Source organism: Mustelus asterias, unplaced genomic scaffold, assembly GCF_964213995.1.
Source record: "Mustelus asterias unplaced genomic scaffold, sMusAst1.hap1.1 HAP1_SCAFFOLD_531, whole genome shotgun sequence".
Lineage (NCBI taxonomy): Eukaryota > Metazoa > Chordata > Chondrichthyes > Carcharhiniformes > Triakidae > Mustelus > Mustelus asterias.
In genome coordinates, this window is record NW_027590482.1 from 78,688 (window position 1) to 96,314 (window position 17,627).

A 17,627-nucleotide genomic window follows, 5' to 3' on the forward strand; every position below is an offset into this window, starting at 1 on the left:
TTTTTCTTAAATGTTAAAAGTGACCCCGCATTTACCACTTTATCCGGCAGCTCATTCCACACTCCCACCACTCTCTGCGTGAAGAAGCCCCCCCTCATATTCCCTTTAAACTTTTCTCCTTTCACCCTTAACCCATGCCCTCTGGTTTTTTTCTCCCCTAGCCTCAGCGGAAAAAGCCTGCTTGCATTCACTCTATCTATACCCATCAAAATCTTATACACCTCTGTCAAATCTCCCCTCAATCTTCTACGCTCCAGGGAATAAAGTCCCAACCTATTCAATCTCTCTCTGTAACTCAGCTTCTCAAGTCCCGGCAACATCCTTGTGAACCTTCTCTGCACTCTTTCAATCTTATTTACATCCTTCCTGTAACTAGGTGACCAAAACTGTACACAATACTCCAAATTCGGCCTCACCAATGCCTTATATAACCTTACCATAACACTCCCACTTTTATACTCGATACTCCGATTTATAAAGGCCAATGTACCAAAGGCACTCTTTACGACCCTATCCACCTGTGACGTCACTTTTAGGGAATTCTGTACCTGTATTCCCAGATCCCTCTGTTCAACTGCACTCTTCAGAGTCCTACCATTTACCCTGTACGTTCTTCTTTGGTTTGTCCTTCCAAAGTGCTTTACTTTACTTAATCCTTTCTACAATAGGGTGACCAGTCCTAGTTATTACATCCTTATGTTAGAGTCATAGAGGTTTACAGCATGGAAACAGGCCCTTTAGCCCAACTTGTCCATGCTGCCCTTCTTTTTAAACCCCTAAGCTAATCCCAATTGCCTGCATTTGGCCCATATCTCTCTATACCCATCTTACCCATGTAACTTTCTAAATGCTCTTTAAAAGACAAAATTGTACCTGCCTCTACTACTACCTCTGGCAGCTTGTTCCAGACACTCACCACCCTCTGTGTGAAAAAATTGCCCCTTTGGACACTTGTATCTCTCCCCTCTCACCTTAAACCTATGCCCTCTAGTTTTAGACTCCCCTACCTTTGGGAAAAGATATTGACTATCTCGCTGATCTGTGCCCCTCATTATTTTATAGACCTCTATTAGATCACCCCTCAGCCTTCTATGCTCCAGAGAAAAAAGTCCCAGTCTATCCAGCCTCTCCTTATAACTCAAACCATCAAGTCCCGATAGCATCCTAGTAAATCTCTTCTGAACTCTTTCTAGTTTAATAATATCCTTCCTATAATAGAGTGAGCAGTCCTAGTTCTTACAGTCTGATGTTGAACCCTCAGTGGCCATTTCTTCCCTGAAAGGAACATAATCGTTCTAAGCTCTGGTTCCTTGTTTTCCCCAAACCTCCCTCCATAAGAGGAAAGAAATCAACATAACTCCTCCAACAGCAGAAAGTGCCCCTCTCAGGAACAGGAAACTTTTTGTTGAAGGCAGTAAAATCCTGAAAGTTAAAAGTAAAAAAAATGATTTTGCGAAATGCAGTTGTGTGAAGATGCTTAGCTTTAGATGACAGTTGGTTCTCCTAACCACACAGCTTTGGTTGTTCTTGACTGAACAAACTGGGGAAATTTATTCATTATGAACTGATTGGAGTGAGATGGAATGAAAAGCAAACTACTTCCTCTGCAATATAACTTTCCCACGTGAAAGTAGAGCAAGGCAGCCTAATGTATCCAGTGAAAGCTGTCAGTTCTCTCAGTCTGTTTAGCTAGTCTCCACTTGATCGCTGTCTGGGAGGAAGCCTGTATTACACTTAAAATTACAATGGGTCCTATTTATCAGCACCATCATATCCGGAATATTAAAACATTCTTGAACGAAGCAATGAAAAGGTCAGCAGCAGCAGCAGTGAGTTAGTTACGTCAGCACAGGTTGTGCTGTGGAATTTAAGACTTTTCAGCAAAAGAGAATATGAACAAAAGCGAGAAGCAGAATTAGGCCATTCGGCCCTTTGAGCCTGTTCCGCCATTCATTTTGATCATGGCTGATCATCAAATTCAATATCCTGATCCCCCTTTCCCTCCATATCCCTTGATCCCTGTAGCCCAAGAACCTTATCTAATTTCTTCTTGAAGTCACACAATGTTTTGTCCTCAACTACTTTCTGTGGTAGTGAATGGGCAATAAATGCAGGCCAGCAAGCGACACCCACATCCCACGAATGAATTTTTAAAAATTCCACACATTCACCATTCTCCGGGTGAAGAAATTTCTCCTCACCTCAGTCCTAAAAGGTTTTCCCCGTATCCTCAAACTATGACCCCTGGTTCTGGCAACCCAGGTGGAGAAGGTAGTCAAGAAGGCATACGGCATGTTTGCCTTCATCGGCCGGGGCATTGAGTTTAAAAATTGGCAAGTCATGCTGCAGCTTTATGGAACCTTAGTGAGGTCACACTTGGAATATAGTGTTCAATTCTGGTTGCCACACGACCAGAAGGATGTGGAGGCTTTGGAGAGGGTGCAGAAAAGATTTACCAGGATGTTGCCTGGTATGGAGGCCATTAGCCATGAGGAGAGGTTGGAGAAACTTGGTTTGCTCTCACTGGAACGACAGAGGTTGAGGGGCGACCTGATAGAAGTCTATAAGATTATGAGGGGCATGGACAGAGTGGATAGTCAGATACTTTTTCCCAGGATGGAAGAGTCAATTACTAGGGGGCACAGGATTAAGGTGTAAGGGGCATTGTTTAAAGGAGATGTACGAGGCAAGTTTTTTACACAGATGGTGGTGGGTGCCTGGAACTCGCTGCCGGGGGAGGTAGTGGAAGCAGATATGATAGTGACTTTTAAGGGGCATCTTGACAAATGCATTATTGGGATGGGAATAGAGGGATATGGTCCCCGGAAGGGTAGGGGGTTTTAGTTCAGTCGGGCAGCATGGTCGGTGCAGGCTTGGAGGGCCGAAGGGCCTGTTCCTGTGCTGTAATTTTCTTTGTTCTTTGCTCCCCCACCATTGGGAACATTCTTTCTGAATCTACCCTGTCTAACCCTGTTAGAATTTTGCAAGTTTCTATGAGATCCCCTCTTGCTCTTTGAAACTCCAAAGAATATAATCCTAGTCTCTCCTCATATGAGAGACCTGCCACACAAGGAATCAGCCTGGTAAATCTTCGCTGTACTCCCTCTATAGCAAGGATGTCCCTCCTCTGATAAGAGTCATAACATTATAGAATTCCAATAGTGCAGAAGGAGGCAATTCTGTCCATCGAGCCGGCACTGACCACAATCCCACCAAGGCCCTATTCCTGTAACACCTCATATTTACCCTGCTGATGCCCCTGACACCAGGGGCAATTTAGCACAGCCAATCAACCTAACCCGCACATCTTTGGACTGTGGGAGGAATCCGGAGCACCCGGAGGAAACCCATGCAGACACGGGGAGAAAGTGCAAACTCCACACAGGCAGTGACCCAAGGCTGGAATTGAACCCAGGTCCCTGATGCTGTGAAGCAGCAGTGCTAATCACTGTGCCACCGTGCCGCCCCATAAGGACACCAAAACTGCACACAATATTCCAGGTGTAATGAATGGTGAAAGAGGAGGTAGTTCAGACACTCGAAGGTTTAAGGAATGAGGAAGAAGTATTAGACAGGCTCTCTGGAGCTTAAGTTGATTGAGTCACCAGAAGCAGATGAGATTCATCCAAGGAAACTGAGGGAACTGAGAGTGTGGCCATCATTTTCCAATCCTCCTTGAACCCGGGTGTGGTGTGAGGGGACTGGGGAACTGCAAAGGTTCAGCAAAGAGTGTAAACAGAATCCTGGCAACTGAAGGCCAGTTGGTGATGGGAAAGCTATCGGAAAGGATAAATCGGGACAAAATCAACAGTCATTTGGGCTAGTATGGGTTAATTAGGGAAAGTTGGTGTGCCTTTAGTAAAGGGAATTGTGTTCCACTTGAGTTTTCTGACTAGGTTACGGAGAAGGTGGATGAGGGTGATGTTTAGAACTGGGGGGGGGTGCATGGACTTCCAAAAGGAATTTGAATAAGCCAAACAGACCAAAGTTAAAGCTCACGGGATACAAAACATAAAAACTTGAAACAGGAGAAGGCCATTCTACCCTTCAAGCCTGCTCCGCCATTCATTTTGATCATGGCTGATCACCAAATTCAATATCCTGATCACCCCCTTCCCCTCATAGCCCTTGATCCCTTTAGCCCCAAGAGCTATATCTAGTTTCTTCTTGAAGTCACACAATGTTTTGGCCTCAACTACTTACTGTGGTAGTGAATTCCGAACATTCACCACCCTCTGGATGAAGAAATTTCTCCTCACCTCAGTTCTAAAAGGTTTACCCCTTATCCTCAAAGTACGACCCCTAGTTCTGGACTCCCCGCCGTAGAAAGGAAATTAAGCGACGTAATTCAGCTTCGGCCTTCACGATGCCTTCAAAATAAATTCCTCAAGGAAACCTCAGACATATAGACAGCAGATTTACTTGAGTACAAATTTACTGTTGGCATTACCTTCGACTGACTCAGCAGCAGGAAAACCCCACCCTCGATTTTTCAATACAGGTCAAAGCATTGTATGCCAAAATAAAATCAGGCACGCACATCTGTGCCAGGAGTAAATCTCCAAAATCTAGTTCCCCATTCTTGGCCATCTATTACTGCCAGCTGCCTTGGCCTCATTTCCTGCTGAAAGTGTTCCTGAGTTTTTAATTGTGCTGATGTTGCCCAGCAGAGTGACTGAGACTGATTGAGGGTGGCACGGTGGCACAGTGGTTAGTGCTGCTGCCTCACAGCACCAGGGACCCGGGTTCAATTCCCGACTTAGGTCACTGTCTGTGCGGAGACTGCACATTCTCCCCTTGTCTGCGTGGGTTTCCTCCGGGTGCTCCAGTTTCCTCCCACAGTCCAAAAGACATGCAGGTTAGGTGGATTGGCCATGATAAATTTCCTCTTAGTGTCAGGGAATCCAAAAGACTTGAGGGTTAGGTGCATTGGCCATACTAAATTCTCCCTTAGTGTACCCAAACAGGCGCTGAAGTCTGGTGACTAGGGGATTTTCACGGTGACTTCATTGCAGACTACTTGTGACGCTAATAAATAAACTTTAAACTTTAGCATTATTCCTGAAATAAGTTGGAAGACTTTGAAAGGGACTCTTTACTGAACCGGCATTTGCCAACAACAGAGGTATTAAGGGATGCGAGTCCCAGATCAGTCATGATCTCATTAAATGGCAGAACGAGCTCGATGGGCTGAATGGCCTTCTCCTGTTCCTATGTCTCTAACATAACTGCAATGTCAAGAATCGAGCCTAATGCACAGAACTAACTGGGATACATGGAAATAAAATGCGTTTCTCTGTCTTCCCATTCTAGCCCAATGCATCAATAAATCTTTAACAAAAACAGGTAAGTTAGTATCACAGATGTTTGGAACTACATAGTTCCCAGTGCAAATATTGACCCAGTGTTTTCACAATCTTTTCTAAAGCTTCCCTCAACTGCCTCCTGAAATATGCTGAAAACAAGCTGAAATCAAGGAAGTGTTCATCTGATTTGCCCTTGGAAGCCAAATCCTATCATTAATCCCAATAATTTATTTTCACCGGTCACTGGTGTGTTCCATCTCGCAGCTTATTGCTATCATGGTGCTTGCCATCCTCTGGCCTCGTTTGGTCCCATCCTTAATCATGCCTGCTCTCAGACTAGCCTTCCTGGTCTCAGCCCCAAAATCTCCCCACACCACCAAGGGCTCAACTTCAACTTGCTTCAGCCACCTCTGAACCCTGACCCAGGGTGCACCATAGTACCCCCACCTCATCTCCCCACTGCGTGGGCCTGATTTTACCATTTTGAGTCTAAGTGTCGAATCTGGGCGTCAAATAGATCCGCGCCTGGAATCCTCTTTCCAGTGCACCCATACGTGTTTTGCCAGCTCAGGTCCGATTCGCACTGTGGGAGGGGCTTAGCGCTGTCGGACCGATCGGAGCTCTGAACTGCACATGCGCAGTTCGAAAAAAAATCCGAAGCAGCGCGCCCGGGCAGGGAGAAAAAAGCAGAGAGAGCGGCTCTCTGACCCAGATCATCGGGGGGGGGGAGAGAGGCGGGGGGAGGTGGGAGGAGGAGAGGAGGCGGGACCCAGCTCACCCTCTTGGGGGGGGATGGGAGGAGGAAAGGGGGTGTGACGGGTCCAACTGGCTCACCAAGTCAATTACAATACTGCGTTCAGCATCTACTGAACCATCTTGGATACAAAGGATAATGGCATTAGGGTTCTGCATGTAAGCCTTGCTTATGCTAAAAATTATATCCTTGGTGTCGGCAGCCATTCCTGATGTTACAGTACTGATAGCACCAGGAAGGTCAACCAGTACCATTCATTGTCCTTTGTATCCAAGATGGTTCAGTCGATGCTGAACGCAGTATTGTAACTGACTTGGTGGGCCAGATGGACCCACAAGGCAGAAGGACCATCTTTGTGTTGACCAAAGTGGATCGAGCTGAGGAACATACAGCTTATCTTGCTAACGGAAGGATGGTGGAGGAAGAGCAGCAATCGAGGTAGGTTGGGGGTGTACTCTACTGAGGGGGGCCTGCCTCCCAGGGGGGTCTGATCCCAGGGGCAAGGGGGGCCTGCTGGGGGGGCCTGCCTCCCAGGGGGGTCCGATCCCGGGGGTGGGGGCGGGGGTCTTCCAGGGGGGCCTGCCTCCCGGGGGGGGCGACACAGTGGTTAGCCTTACTGCCTCACAGCACCAGGGACCCGGGTTCAATTCTGGCCTCAGGTCACTGCCTGTGTTGAGTTTGCACATTCTCTCTGTGTCTGCGTGGGTTTCCTCCGGGTGCTACAGTTTCCTCCCACAGTTCAAAGATGTGCGGGTTAGGTTGATTGGCCATGCTAAATTGACCCTAGTGTCAGGGGCATTAGCAGGATAAATATGTGGGGTTACGGGAATAGGGCCTGGGTGGGATTGTGGTCGGTGCAGACTCGATGGGCCGAATGGCCTCCTTCTGCACTGTAGGGATTCTATGATATTCTATGATATCAAAATAGAAACTAGAAGCAGGAGTAGGTCATCCGGCCCTTCAAGCGTACTCTGCCATTCATTTTGATCATGGCTGATCATCAAATTCAATATCCTGATCACCCCTTTCCCCCATATCCCTTGATCCCTTTAGCCCCAAGAGCTATATCTAATTTCTTCTTGAAAACATACAACATTCTGGCCTCAACTACTTTCTGTGGTAGTGAATTCCACACATTCACCACCCTCTGGGTGAAGAAATTTCTCCTCACCTCAGTTCTAAAAGGTCTACCCTTTATCCTCAAACTATGGCCCTAGTTCTAGACTCCCCCACCATCGGGAACATTCTTTCTGAATCTACCTTGTCTAACACTGTTAGAATTTTATAAGTTTCTATGAGATCCCCTCTCACCCTTCTAAACTCCAGTGAAGATAACCCTAACCGACTTACTCTCTCCTCATATGACAGACCTGCTATCCCAGGAATTGGCCTGGTAAACCTTCGCTGTACTCCCTCTATAGCAAGGACATCCTTCGCCAGATAAGGACACCAAAACTGCCCACAATACAATCAGGTGCATCGTAGCAGTCTGCATCTGGCTTTCCAGTGAGCTTCGGCTCCTCCCCTCCCCCCACCATCACCGACGTGAAACCCACTACTGCCAAAAGAATTGATGAACAATTAACCTGGTGTTGTGAGACTACTTACTGTGCCAAAAAAATTGACAAGAGTGTGGGAAAATTGTGTGGGTTAACTCACTGAAAAAAAACGGACTGAAACTCTCCGGTTTTCAGTCTTTTGTGAAACTTTTTGGGAAAAATTCACCTGTCGTATTTTAAACTGACTGGGTATTTGATTTTGACTTGATTTTGATTTGATATGATTTATTATTATCACATGTATTGGTATACAGTGAAAAGTATCGTTTCTTGCGCACTATACAGACAAAGCATACCGTTCATAGAGAAGGAAAGGGGAGAGTGCAGAATGTAGTGTTACAGTCATAGTTAGGGTGTAGAGAAAGATCAACTTAATGTAAGATAGGTCCATTCAAAAGTCTGACAACAGCACGTGACCTCAGACTTTTGTACCTTTTTCCTGACGGAAGAATGTGGAAGAGAGAACGTCCGGGATGTGTGGGGTCCTTTATTATGCTGGCTGCTTTGCCTAGGCAGCGGGAAGTGTAGACAGAGTCAATGGATGGGAGGCTGGTTTGTGTGATGTATTGGGCTACCTTTACGACCTTTTGTAGTTCCTTGCGGTCTTGGGCAGAGAAGGAGCCATACCAAGCTGTGATACAACCAGAAAGAATGCTGTCTATGGTAAAATGCACAGTAGCATTGGTAAGGGTAAAAACTGCGATAAGGACACCAGAACTGCTGGCAAAAGATAGCAACACTTGATATCATACGTTTAACTGGACAGGAACTGTTAACTGAGCATGTAAAAATCGGAAAACAATACATTTGAAAGGGATGCAGACTTAAGTGCAGTGGACTGTTTATCAGAATCAGCTTGTGTTATCTTCTGCCTGGAGACTTACACTCAATAAAAACTAGCAGCAAAATAAACTTTGAAATGGAAAGTCAGGACAGCAATACATTCAGTTACCCTGAGTGCAAACCATAAGATTGATCTTTAGCTTAATGGCAAAATCAACACTGGGTAATATTGAAAATAAACACATCTACAGACCAGAATCCAGCAGCCACATTATACAGCAGTACAATGTTTTGGTTTAATAAGTATAAAACTGCCTAAGTTTGGATGGGTCTGGACGCGGTACCTGAACTTTATTCAATCATTTGATGATTGGTCGATGTTTAATAGTTCAACAAACTTGTGATTGCCAAACACTTGTCTCAAATCAACCAATCATTTTCAGTTGACTTGTCTTAACCCAGCTTAAGAGAAAAGAACTGAATATTTAGTTGTGGGAAAACCTTAATACTACAGCAAGAATGAATGGCTGTCCCAATCTCCACCCACCCCACCCCACCCCACCCCACCCCATCGCAGCCCCGACCCCCCCCCCCCCCCCCCCCCCCCCCCGGTAAGCCGACTCCATCCCGATGGCCAGCCCCGATCGCTGGCCTCCCTCCCACTGTCACTGCTGAGTGCAGAGTTCCAGCTGGATTCCCACCCCCACCAATTGTTCCTCCCCCAAGACCTCGCCCCTGTAGGCCCCACCCCCTTGACATTGCCCAATGGGCCCCCTGGGCATTGCAATTTTGCCCTTTGGGCAGTACCGGGGCTCGGCTGGCACTGTCAAGCTGGCAATGTCCAGGGGCAACACCGCCCCCCCCGCCCCCCCCCCCCCGCTTTTCACCCCTGGGGGGCCTCCATGGTTCCCCGTCACTCCAGTGGTGTCAGGCTGCCAGCTCCCCGCTAGTGGAGATCTATTGTAAATCCCGCTGGACTGAATCATTCCTGGTCGGGAATGGTGGGGGAGGGGTGGGGGGGGGGGGGGCGCTGCGGGGGGGCAGGTTTGTGGGAGGGGAGGGGGGGTTGTTAGAGAAAGAGGCCAGCGAGCCCGGAGACCTCAGTTCCGGGCTTACCAATTACATCTAAATCATCATTTGCATAATTGATGCAGCTCTGTGCCGATTTCTGGCGCGGAACTGATGGTTTCGAAAACCCGGTGGCCAGCGGCTGTGGCGCCCAGCGGGAAGCCTGCTACACGGCCTCCACTTGAGTCTCCCGGCTCGCTGCACGACAAAAGCAGTGCAGCAGGCTGGGAGAATCGCCCCCAATGTTGTACCTTTCTTGTGGTATTTCATTGAGTGGAAGGATTGAGGTCAGGATGTTTCGATTGGACAATTTGCAAGAATGCCAAATGTAAAGGGAACGACAGTTTAAGGGTGTGCTGCTTGCTTGGCAAGGGCATTCATAGAATCCCTGCAGTACAGAAGGATGCCATTCGGCCCATCGAGCTTGCACAGACAACAATCCCACACCAGCCCTGTCCCTGTAACCCCCATCTATTTACCCTGCCAGTCCCCCTGACAGTAAGGGGCAATTTAGCATGACCAATGGGCGGCACAGTGGCACAGTGGTTAGCGCTGCTGCCTCACAGCACCAGGGACCTGGGTTCGATTCCCGGCTTGGGTCACTGTTTGTGCGGAGTCTGCACATTCTCCCCGTGTCTGCGTGGGTTTCCTCCGGGTGCTCAGGTTTCCTCCCACAGTCTGAGTGTCAGGGGAAATAGCAGGGTAAATATGTGATGTTACGGGGATAGGATGGGATTGTTGTCGGTGCAGGCTTGGTGGGCTGAATGGCCTTCTTCTGTACTGTAGCGATTCTATGGCACTTCGCCTAAGATATTAACTTTGTTATTGTGAACCCTACTTTTTTACATGCATATCTAATATGTCCACGTAAAAGAACGAGAAAGAACTAATTATCAAGTTTGTTATATACATATTGCTAATTACAGTCTGGATAGTGAATTCAGTAACAGCGTTTGTAATGTACAATTTTGCAGAGCAAATAGAAATGATAGTCATGTTTCAATGGCTTGTTGCTTTTCTCATTTGTAATGTAACTCTTGTTTCCTAGCTGTTTGAGATTACCGTGCCAATTTCCCAGTTACCAAAACCCATCACAATCAGCGTGGCAAATCACACGGGTTGCAGATGTATGTCACAGCTGGATTTCTTCAGGCAGGTTCACGCCATCATCAGACGTTCCATCGCCTCGTCCCAGTCTGAGTAAGTGCAACTGTGGCTGTTAATGTAATTCAGCTTACACTTCCCAAGTCTGTCAATCCAATACACTCCCTTGCTCCTGGCCAGCGCTTGTCGGGAAATTGTCGGTGTGTTGTTCAGTTTTTCAACATGCTTTACTAAGGGGACACTCTGAAACCTGGAGAAATTATAATTTTATTGAATGACTGCCTGTGTGGAGTTTGGACATTCTCCCCGTGTCTGCGTGGGTTTCCTCCGGGCGCTCCAGTTTCCTCCCATAATCCAAAGATGTGCGGGTTAGGTGGATTGACCATCCTAAATCCTTCGTGTCAGGGGGACTAGCAGGGTAAATATGTGGGGTTATGGGGATAGGCCCTGGGTGGGATTATTGTTAGTGCAGACTCGATGGGCCAAATGGCCTCCTTCGGCACTGTAGGGATTCTATGATTCTAAGGCCGGGGCAGGGGGGGAGGTTATCCCTGGTGTCCTAGCCAATATTTATTCCTCAGCATCACAAAAACAGGTTATCTGATCCATTACTCTATATGGCTGTGCGTTAATTGGACCGTGTTTCTCTTCATTATAACAGTCTCTGCACTTCAAAAGTACTAAAGTATTTCATTCACTGTAAAGCACCTTGAGACATCCACTGGATTTAATGACAATTTCATTTCATTTAAATTACATTTAAGCCTGAAGTGAATGTAATCCATGTACTGGAGATGACATTTCCATCAGCAAAAAACAGTCTTACTAATGGAAAGCAGTGCTCAATAACAAGGTCTTCGTGGTAATTGTGGGGTCAATATCAAGTTAATTAAAGGAAATGACTGACCCACCACCTCATATGGAAGTGTGACCTCAAAATCACCACAGCTCACGGCGTTGAACTTTCAGAATACCTTGCCCATTGGGCAAAAGAAAATTGTGATTAGCACAAATGACCTCTTACCCATCAGCTTACGAATTATCCAATTGACTAATCAAACTAAATCAAAGTCTAGAGAAAACCAAGCCATCAAATCGCTCAATTCTTTTTCAAAGTTACAATTTTTCAATCAGATCAAACAAATCTTATTGAATTAATTCATGGGATGTGGGCGTCGCTGGCTGGGCCAGCATTCATTGCCCTTTCTGAGGGTATTTAAGAGTCAACCACATTGTGCTGGGCCTGAGCCACATGTAGGCCAGACCAGGGAAGGACAGCAGATTTCCTTCCCGAAAGGGCATTAGTGAACCAGATGGGTTTTTACGACAATCGACAATGGTCATCATCAGACTTTTAATTCCAGATTTTTATTGAATTCCAATTTCACCATCTGCCGTGGTGGGATTCGAACCCCGGGTTCCCAGAACGTTAGCTTAGGTCTCTGGATTACTGGTCCAGCGACAATACCAGTAAGCCACTGCTTCCCCAAATTGCTCAGTTACTTGTTTTTGTCCTCTATAATTCTGCACCTTTGAAATGTACTTTACATCACCTTGCCCGATTGTTTTTCCTGTCTGTGCTTGGGTTTGTTCCTGGATTGCAAAAGGTTGTATGGCGATTTTTCAGAGCAATGTTAAGTTTGCCACATAAATGTAAGTTGTTGCGACAGTTTTCACCCTGCTGCAGTGGGATCACAATACTCCAAGGGTTCAGTAACAACGGACATTGGGTACAAATCAACCACCAATGGCAAAGGAAAACTATACATTTTTTACACAGCGTAAATAACTGAGATTCGAGATCCGGGAGAGGGAAGAACAAACAGAAATGTCTTATATAAGAATTGCTGACACAAGTGAGCCTTGCATCCCATGAATGAATGAAAGAAAAAACAAATTGTAGTTTCAGAGACTGACATATTCACAGGAGCTATTTTGTGGAATTATTGAATGTGCCTTCTGTTTGCTTATCCTCAGCTTTCACACGTACAGTACTGTAATGTGGAATACAACCAAATAAATAATGACTCCTTTCATGAGGACATAAGAAGTAGGAGCAGGAGTAGGCCACCCAGCCCCTCGAGCCTGCTCCACCATTCAATAAGATCATGGCTGATCTTTTTGTGGACTCAGCTCCACTTACCTGCCCGCTCACCATAACCCTTAATTCCTTTACTGTTCAAACATTTATCTATCCTTGCCTTAAAAACATTCAATGAAGTAGCCTCAACTGCTTCACTGGGCAGGGAATTCCACAGATTCACAACCCTTTGTGTGAAGAAGTTCCTACTCAACTCAGTCCTAAATCTGCTCCCCCTTATTTTGAGGCTATGCCCCCTAGTTCTAGTTTCACCCACCAGTGGAAACAACCTCCCTACTTCTATCTTATCTATTCCTTTCATAATCTTATATGTCTCTATAAGATCTCCCTTCATTCTTCTGAATTCCGTTGAGTATAGTCCCAGTCTACTTAGTCTCTCCTCAGAGGCCAATCCTTCTTCCTCAGCAGAATGAGCGGGGGTTAGTGTTTATCCAAGATCCAAGACCAAAGAAAAGTACAGCACAGGATCAGGGCCTTCGGCCCTCCAAGCCCATGCAGATCATGATGCCCGAACTAAACTACAAAAAAACCTTCTGCCCTTACCCAGTCTGTATCCCTCTATTTCCTCCCTATTCATGTACCCATTCAGCTGCCTCTTAAATGTTACTAATGTGCTTGCTTCCAGCACCACTTCTGACAGCGCGTTCCAGGCACCCACCACTCTCTGCGTGAGAAACTTCCCCCACACATTTCCCTTAAACTTTCCCCCCTCTCACCATGAACCTGTGCCCCCTTGTAATTGACACTTACACCCTGGAAAAAGAACCTCTGACTATCCACCCTGTCTATGCCTCTCATAATTTTGTTGACCTCTATCAGGTCTCCCCTCACCCTCCGTCTTTCGAGTGAACTGCACGTGAGCAATAATCCTAATTAATGGGCAAAACTCTCTTCCTTCATTTCCTTTTCCTTCAGCCAATGATCCAACCTGTCCTTGATGTTGCCATGGTCAATTCTTCAATCACTATCTTTGGTAGTGCATTCCATAACCTCACAACCCCCTGTGTAAAAATGGATTTCTGGATCTCTGTCTAGGGATGCATATATTGGCATGGTGGCACAGTGGTTAGCACTGCTGCCTCACAGTGCCAGGGACCCGGGTTCAATTCTGGCCTTGGGTGACTGTCTGGTTGGAGTTTGCATGTTCTCCCCATGTCTGTGTGGGTTTCTTCCAGGTGCTCAGTTTTCCTCCCACAGTTCAAAGATGTGCAGGTTATGTGGATTAGCTATGGTAAATGTGTAGGATTTTACAGTGATGTGATGAGGGGATAGGCCCAGGTAAGACACTCTGTCAGAGAGTTGGTGCAGACTCGATAGGCCGAATGGCCAACTTCTGCACTGTAGGGATTCACCCCATCTCTTTCCCAAAACCTTAAATCTCTCACTCCCAATCCTTGTACCATCAGCTAATGGGAACAACTTTTCTTTGTCTGTCTTATGTCATCAAATCTACGCTGATAGAAAAAAACAGTTCAGACCAGCATTCCTATTTCTGGGTTTTTTTCCTTCTGGGTAATCACCTTTTCTCCCAGGAGGACAGCCCCAGCTTCTCCCAATTCTCTCACCCTGGAACCAGTCTGATAAATCTCCTATGCACTCTCCTTTTAATCCTTGATCCCATAGAATCCCTACAGTGCAGAAGGAGGCAATTCAGCCCATTGAGTCTGCACCGACCTTCCGAAAGAGCACTCTACCGCACTCCCCCACCCTATCCCCGTAACCCCGTACATTGATCATGGCCAATCCACCTAACCTGCACATCTTTGGATGCTGAGGAGAAATTTAGTATGGCCAGTCCACCTCACTTGCACATCAAAAATTTATCAACTGCAGTATTGAATATACTTAACAGCTGGGCTCACACAGTTCTCCAAGGCAGTTCTAAAGATTAACGACCTTCTGAGTGAAGAAATTTCTCCTCATCTCGGTACTAAATGGCCAATCCATTATGCTGACGTTAGGATTGGCTAGTTCCAGACTCTCCACTCAGGGGAAACAGTCTCTCAGCCATCTGACAGACCGGCAGCTCCCTGCAGTGGGACCTGAGAAAGGGCCGGAAGTTTTGCCTAAATGAAATTAACGCCGCTCTTGTGTGTAAAACTGCTGTGGGAGCAGCCATCAGAACCATGAAAGTAAAGTTTATTTATTAGTCACAAGTCGGTTTACATTAACACTGCAATGAAGTTACTGTGAAAATCCCCCAGTCACCACACTCTGGCACTTGTTCAGGTACACTGAGGGAGAATTTAACGCGGCCAATGCACCTAACCAGCACGTCTTTCAAATGTGGGAGGAAACCGGAGCACCCAGAGGAAACCCACACAGACTGCGGGCGAACATGCAGACTCTGCACAGACGGTGACCCAAGTCCGGAATCGAACCCGGGTCCCTGGCGCTGCGAGGCAGCAGTGTTAACCAATGTGCCATCGTGCCGCTATTATCCTTGGCCTCTGGATTACTAGTCCAGTGACAATTGCACTACACCGCCACCTCTGCTCAATTAACCTGCTATCAATCACTGCCTTGGGATGTTGTTCTGCATTTAACACCAAATGCATGGTGGTATCAAATGCACCCCGAGATACAGGAGCAATTGAAACGGGTCTGGTATTTCACAAATGAGTGAGATAAAGACTCCTTCTGAACACTGCAAAGATCCATCTCTATTCGTCACCAAATTGGCCAACAATGCAACTCAGCCCAGCGTGCGTTCCTTTGGGCCGCAGATCATGATTTTCTCAGCATAGCAAAATAGAATAGAACCTTGGGATTCTGCTGTGGGATTGACGTAATTCAGCAGCTCAGAAAAGAGCTGCTCCTATTTTCCAGCTCCAATCCATCGCAGCTCCGACCGGACAAGATTTATGACCTTTATTTCCACCCAAGGGAAGAGTATGAAGTGCAGGCAAGGTTGGGATTTTCATCAGCAAACTCCCAGTGAAATGTTTGCAACATAAAATGACAAAAAACCTGGAAAAGAGCAGCTTGAACCGTTTCCTGCCAAAGACATCATTCAAGGTTTAGTGCCAGTGTGTTGGTGCCATGTGAGACATCTTGACTTCTCTTGCCAATTTATTTTCTGGCCAGAGGAAAAATGCCAGTCCGTGTGTGTCGAACTCGGGAAGTGCAGTTTATTAAAGAAAAACAAACAAGAAAAATGGTTTCTTTGTTGTTTTCTGGATTCTCGCAATTCTTTTCCAATTCCAGATGGGACATTGGGCAGAAATACGGAATAAGCCATAACTAACCAAAGCGAGGTTGATTCCAGAGTTGAGAAGGTTGGCTTAAGAGGAGAGATTAAGTAGACTGGGACTATTGGAATTCAGAAGAATGATGGGGGGATCTTATAGAAACATATAAAATTATGAAGGAATAGATAATATAGAAGCAGGGAGGTTGTTTCCACTGGTGGGTAAGACTAGGGGGCATAGCCTCAAAATAAGGGAGAGCAGGTTTAGGACTGAGTTGAGAAGGAACTTCGTCACCCAAAAGGTTGTGAATCTGTGGAATTCCCTGCCCAGTGAAGCAATTGAGGCTACCTCATTGAAGGTTTTTAAGGCAAAGATAGATAGATTTCCGAACAATAAAGGAATTAAGGGTTAAGGTGAGCGGGCGGGTAAGTGGAACTGAGTCCACGATAAGGTCAGCCATGATCTTATTGAATGGGGGAGCAGGCTCAAGGAGCCAGGTGGACTACTCCTGCTCCTAGTTCTTATGTTCTTATCCTCCCCGGTTTCCCTTAGGGTACCAAGAAGGATGCTTACTTAAATAAAGGCAAAATACTACGGGTACTGGAATCTGGAACAAAAACATAAAATGCTACAAAATCTCAGCAGGTCTGACAGCATCTGTGGAGAGAGAATAGAGCCAATGTTTTGAGTCCGAATGACCCTTTGTCAGAGCTGACGACAGGGAAAGTAGGACAAGATTCATAGTGTGATGGTGGGGGCGGGGGGGGGGGGGGGGGGGGGGGGTGGATGTAATTGATAGGGATGGCATTGACAAAAAGACAAAGGGAATAAAGGCTAGAAATGGTGCTAAGAGCGTCGGTTAAGAGATCAGAATGCATTGAAGTAAGTCTGCTTACAAAATCAGTTGAAGTGAGGTTGCTTGCTTCACTGTCAATACATAAGGTCGCATTTATAATGAAGCTGTTATGTTCTCTTCATCCATAAGATATACATCATTTTTTCAAAAGTGATCTTTTCCTTCTGGGTTTTGTATTATTTTGTTCATTCTTGGTACATGGGTGTTGTTAACAGACCAGTATTTATTGCTCATCTCTGCGTTCCCTTGAGAAGGTGGTGGTGAGCTGCCTTCCTGAACTGCTGCTGTCCATGTACTAAAGGCTCACCCACAGTCCTGTGGGGGAGGGAGTTGTAGGATTTGGACCGAGCAACGATGAAGGAGCAGCAATCTAGTTGGGAAAGGGTGTGGCCTTAAGGGGAATTGAAGCAGGTGGTGACCATAGAACCATTGAATCCCTACGGTGCAGAAGGAGGTCATTTGGCCCAAAAAAGCAACCTCCCCCTCACTCCCGCCCCCTATCACTGTAACCCCATGCATTTACCATGGCCAATCCACCTAACCTGCACATCTTTGGACTATGGGAGAAAACTGCAACACCCGGAAGAAACCCACGCAGACACGGGGAGAACGTGCAAACTCCACACAGACAGTCACTCAAGGTTGCAATCAAACCTAGGCCTCTGGTGCTGTGAGGCAGCAGTGCTAACTGTGTCTCCATGTGCTCACTGCCCTTGTCCTTCCAGAAGGGGAAGCGAAGGCCAAGTGGTATTATCGCTAGTCTGTTAATTCAGAAACGCAGTTAATGTTCTGGGGACCCCGGGTTCGAATCCCATCACAGTAGATGGTTCAGTTTGCATGCAACCAAAAATATCTGGAATTGAGAATCTACTGATGACCATGAAACCATTGTCGATTGTCGGAAA

At 46.4% G+C, this 17,627-nt stretch overlaps 1 protein-coding gene across 1 annotated transcript in view; it reads left to right on the forward strand.

Annotated features, from left to right (window-relative positions):
* Positions 1-17,627, forward strand: part of vegfc (vascular endothelial growth factor c) — an 80,254-nt gene that overhangs the window by 19,356 nt on the left and 43,271 nt on the right. Inside the window, exon 3 of the mRNA XM_078204971.1 lies at positions 10,519-10,670. Within this exon, the coding sequence (XP_078061097.1) occupies positions 10,519-10,670 (152 nt within the window). The remainder of the gene's footprint in view (positions 1-10,518; positions 10,671-17,627) is intronic.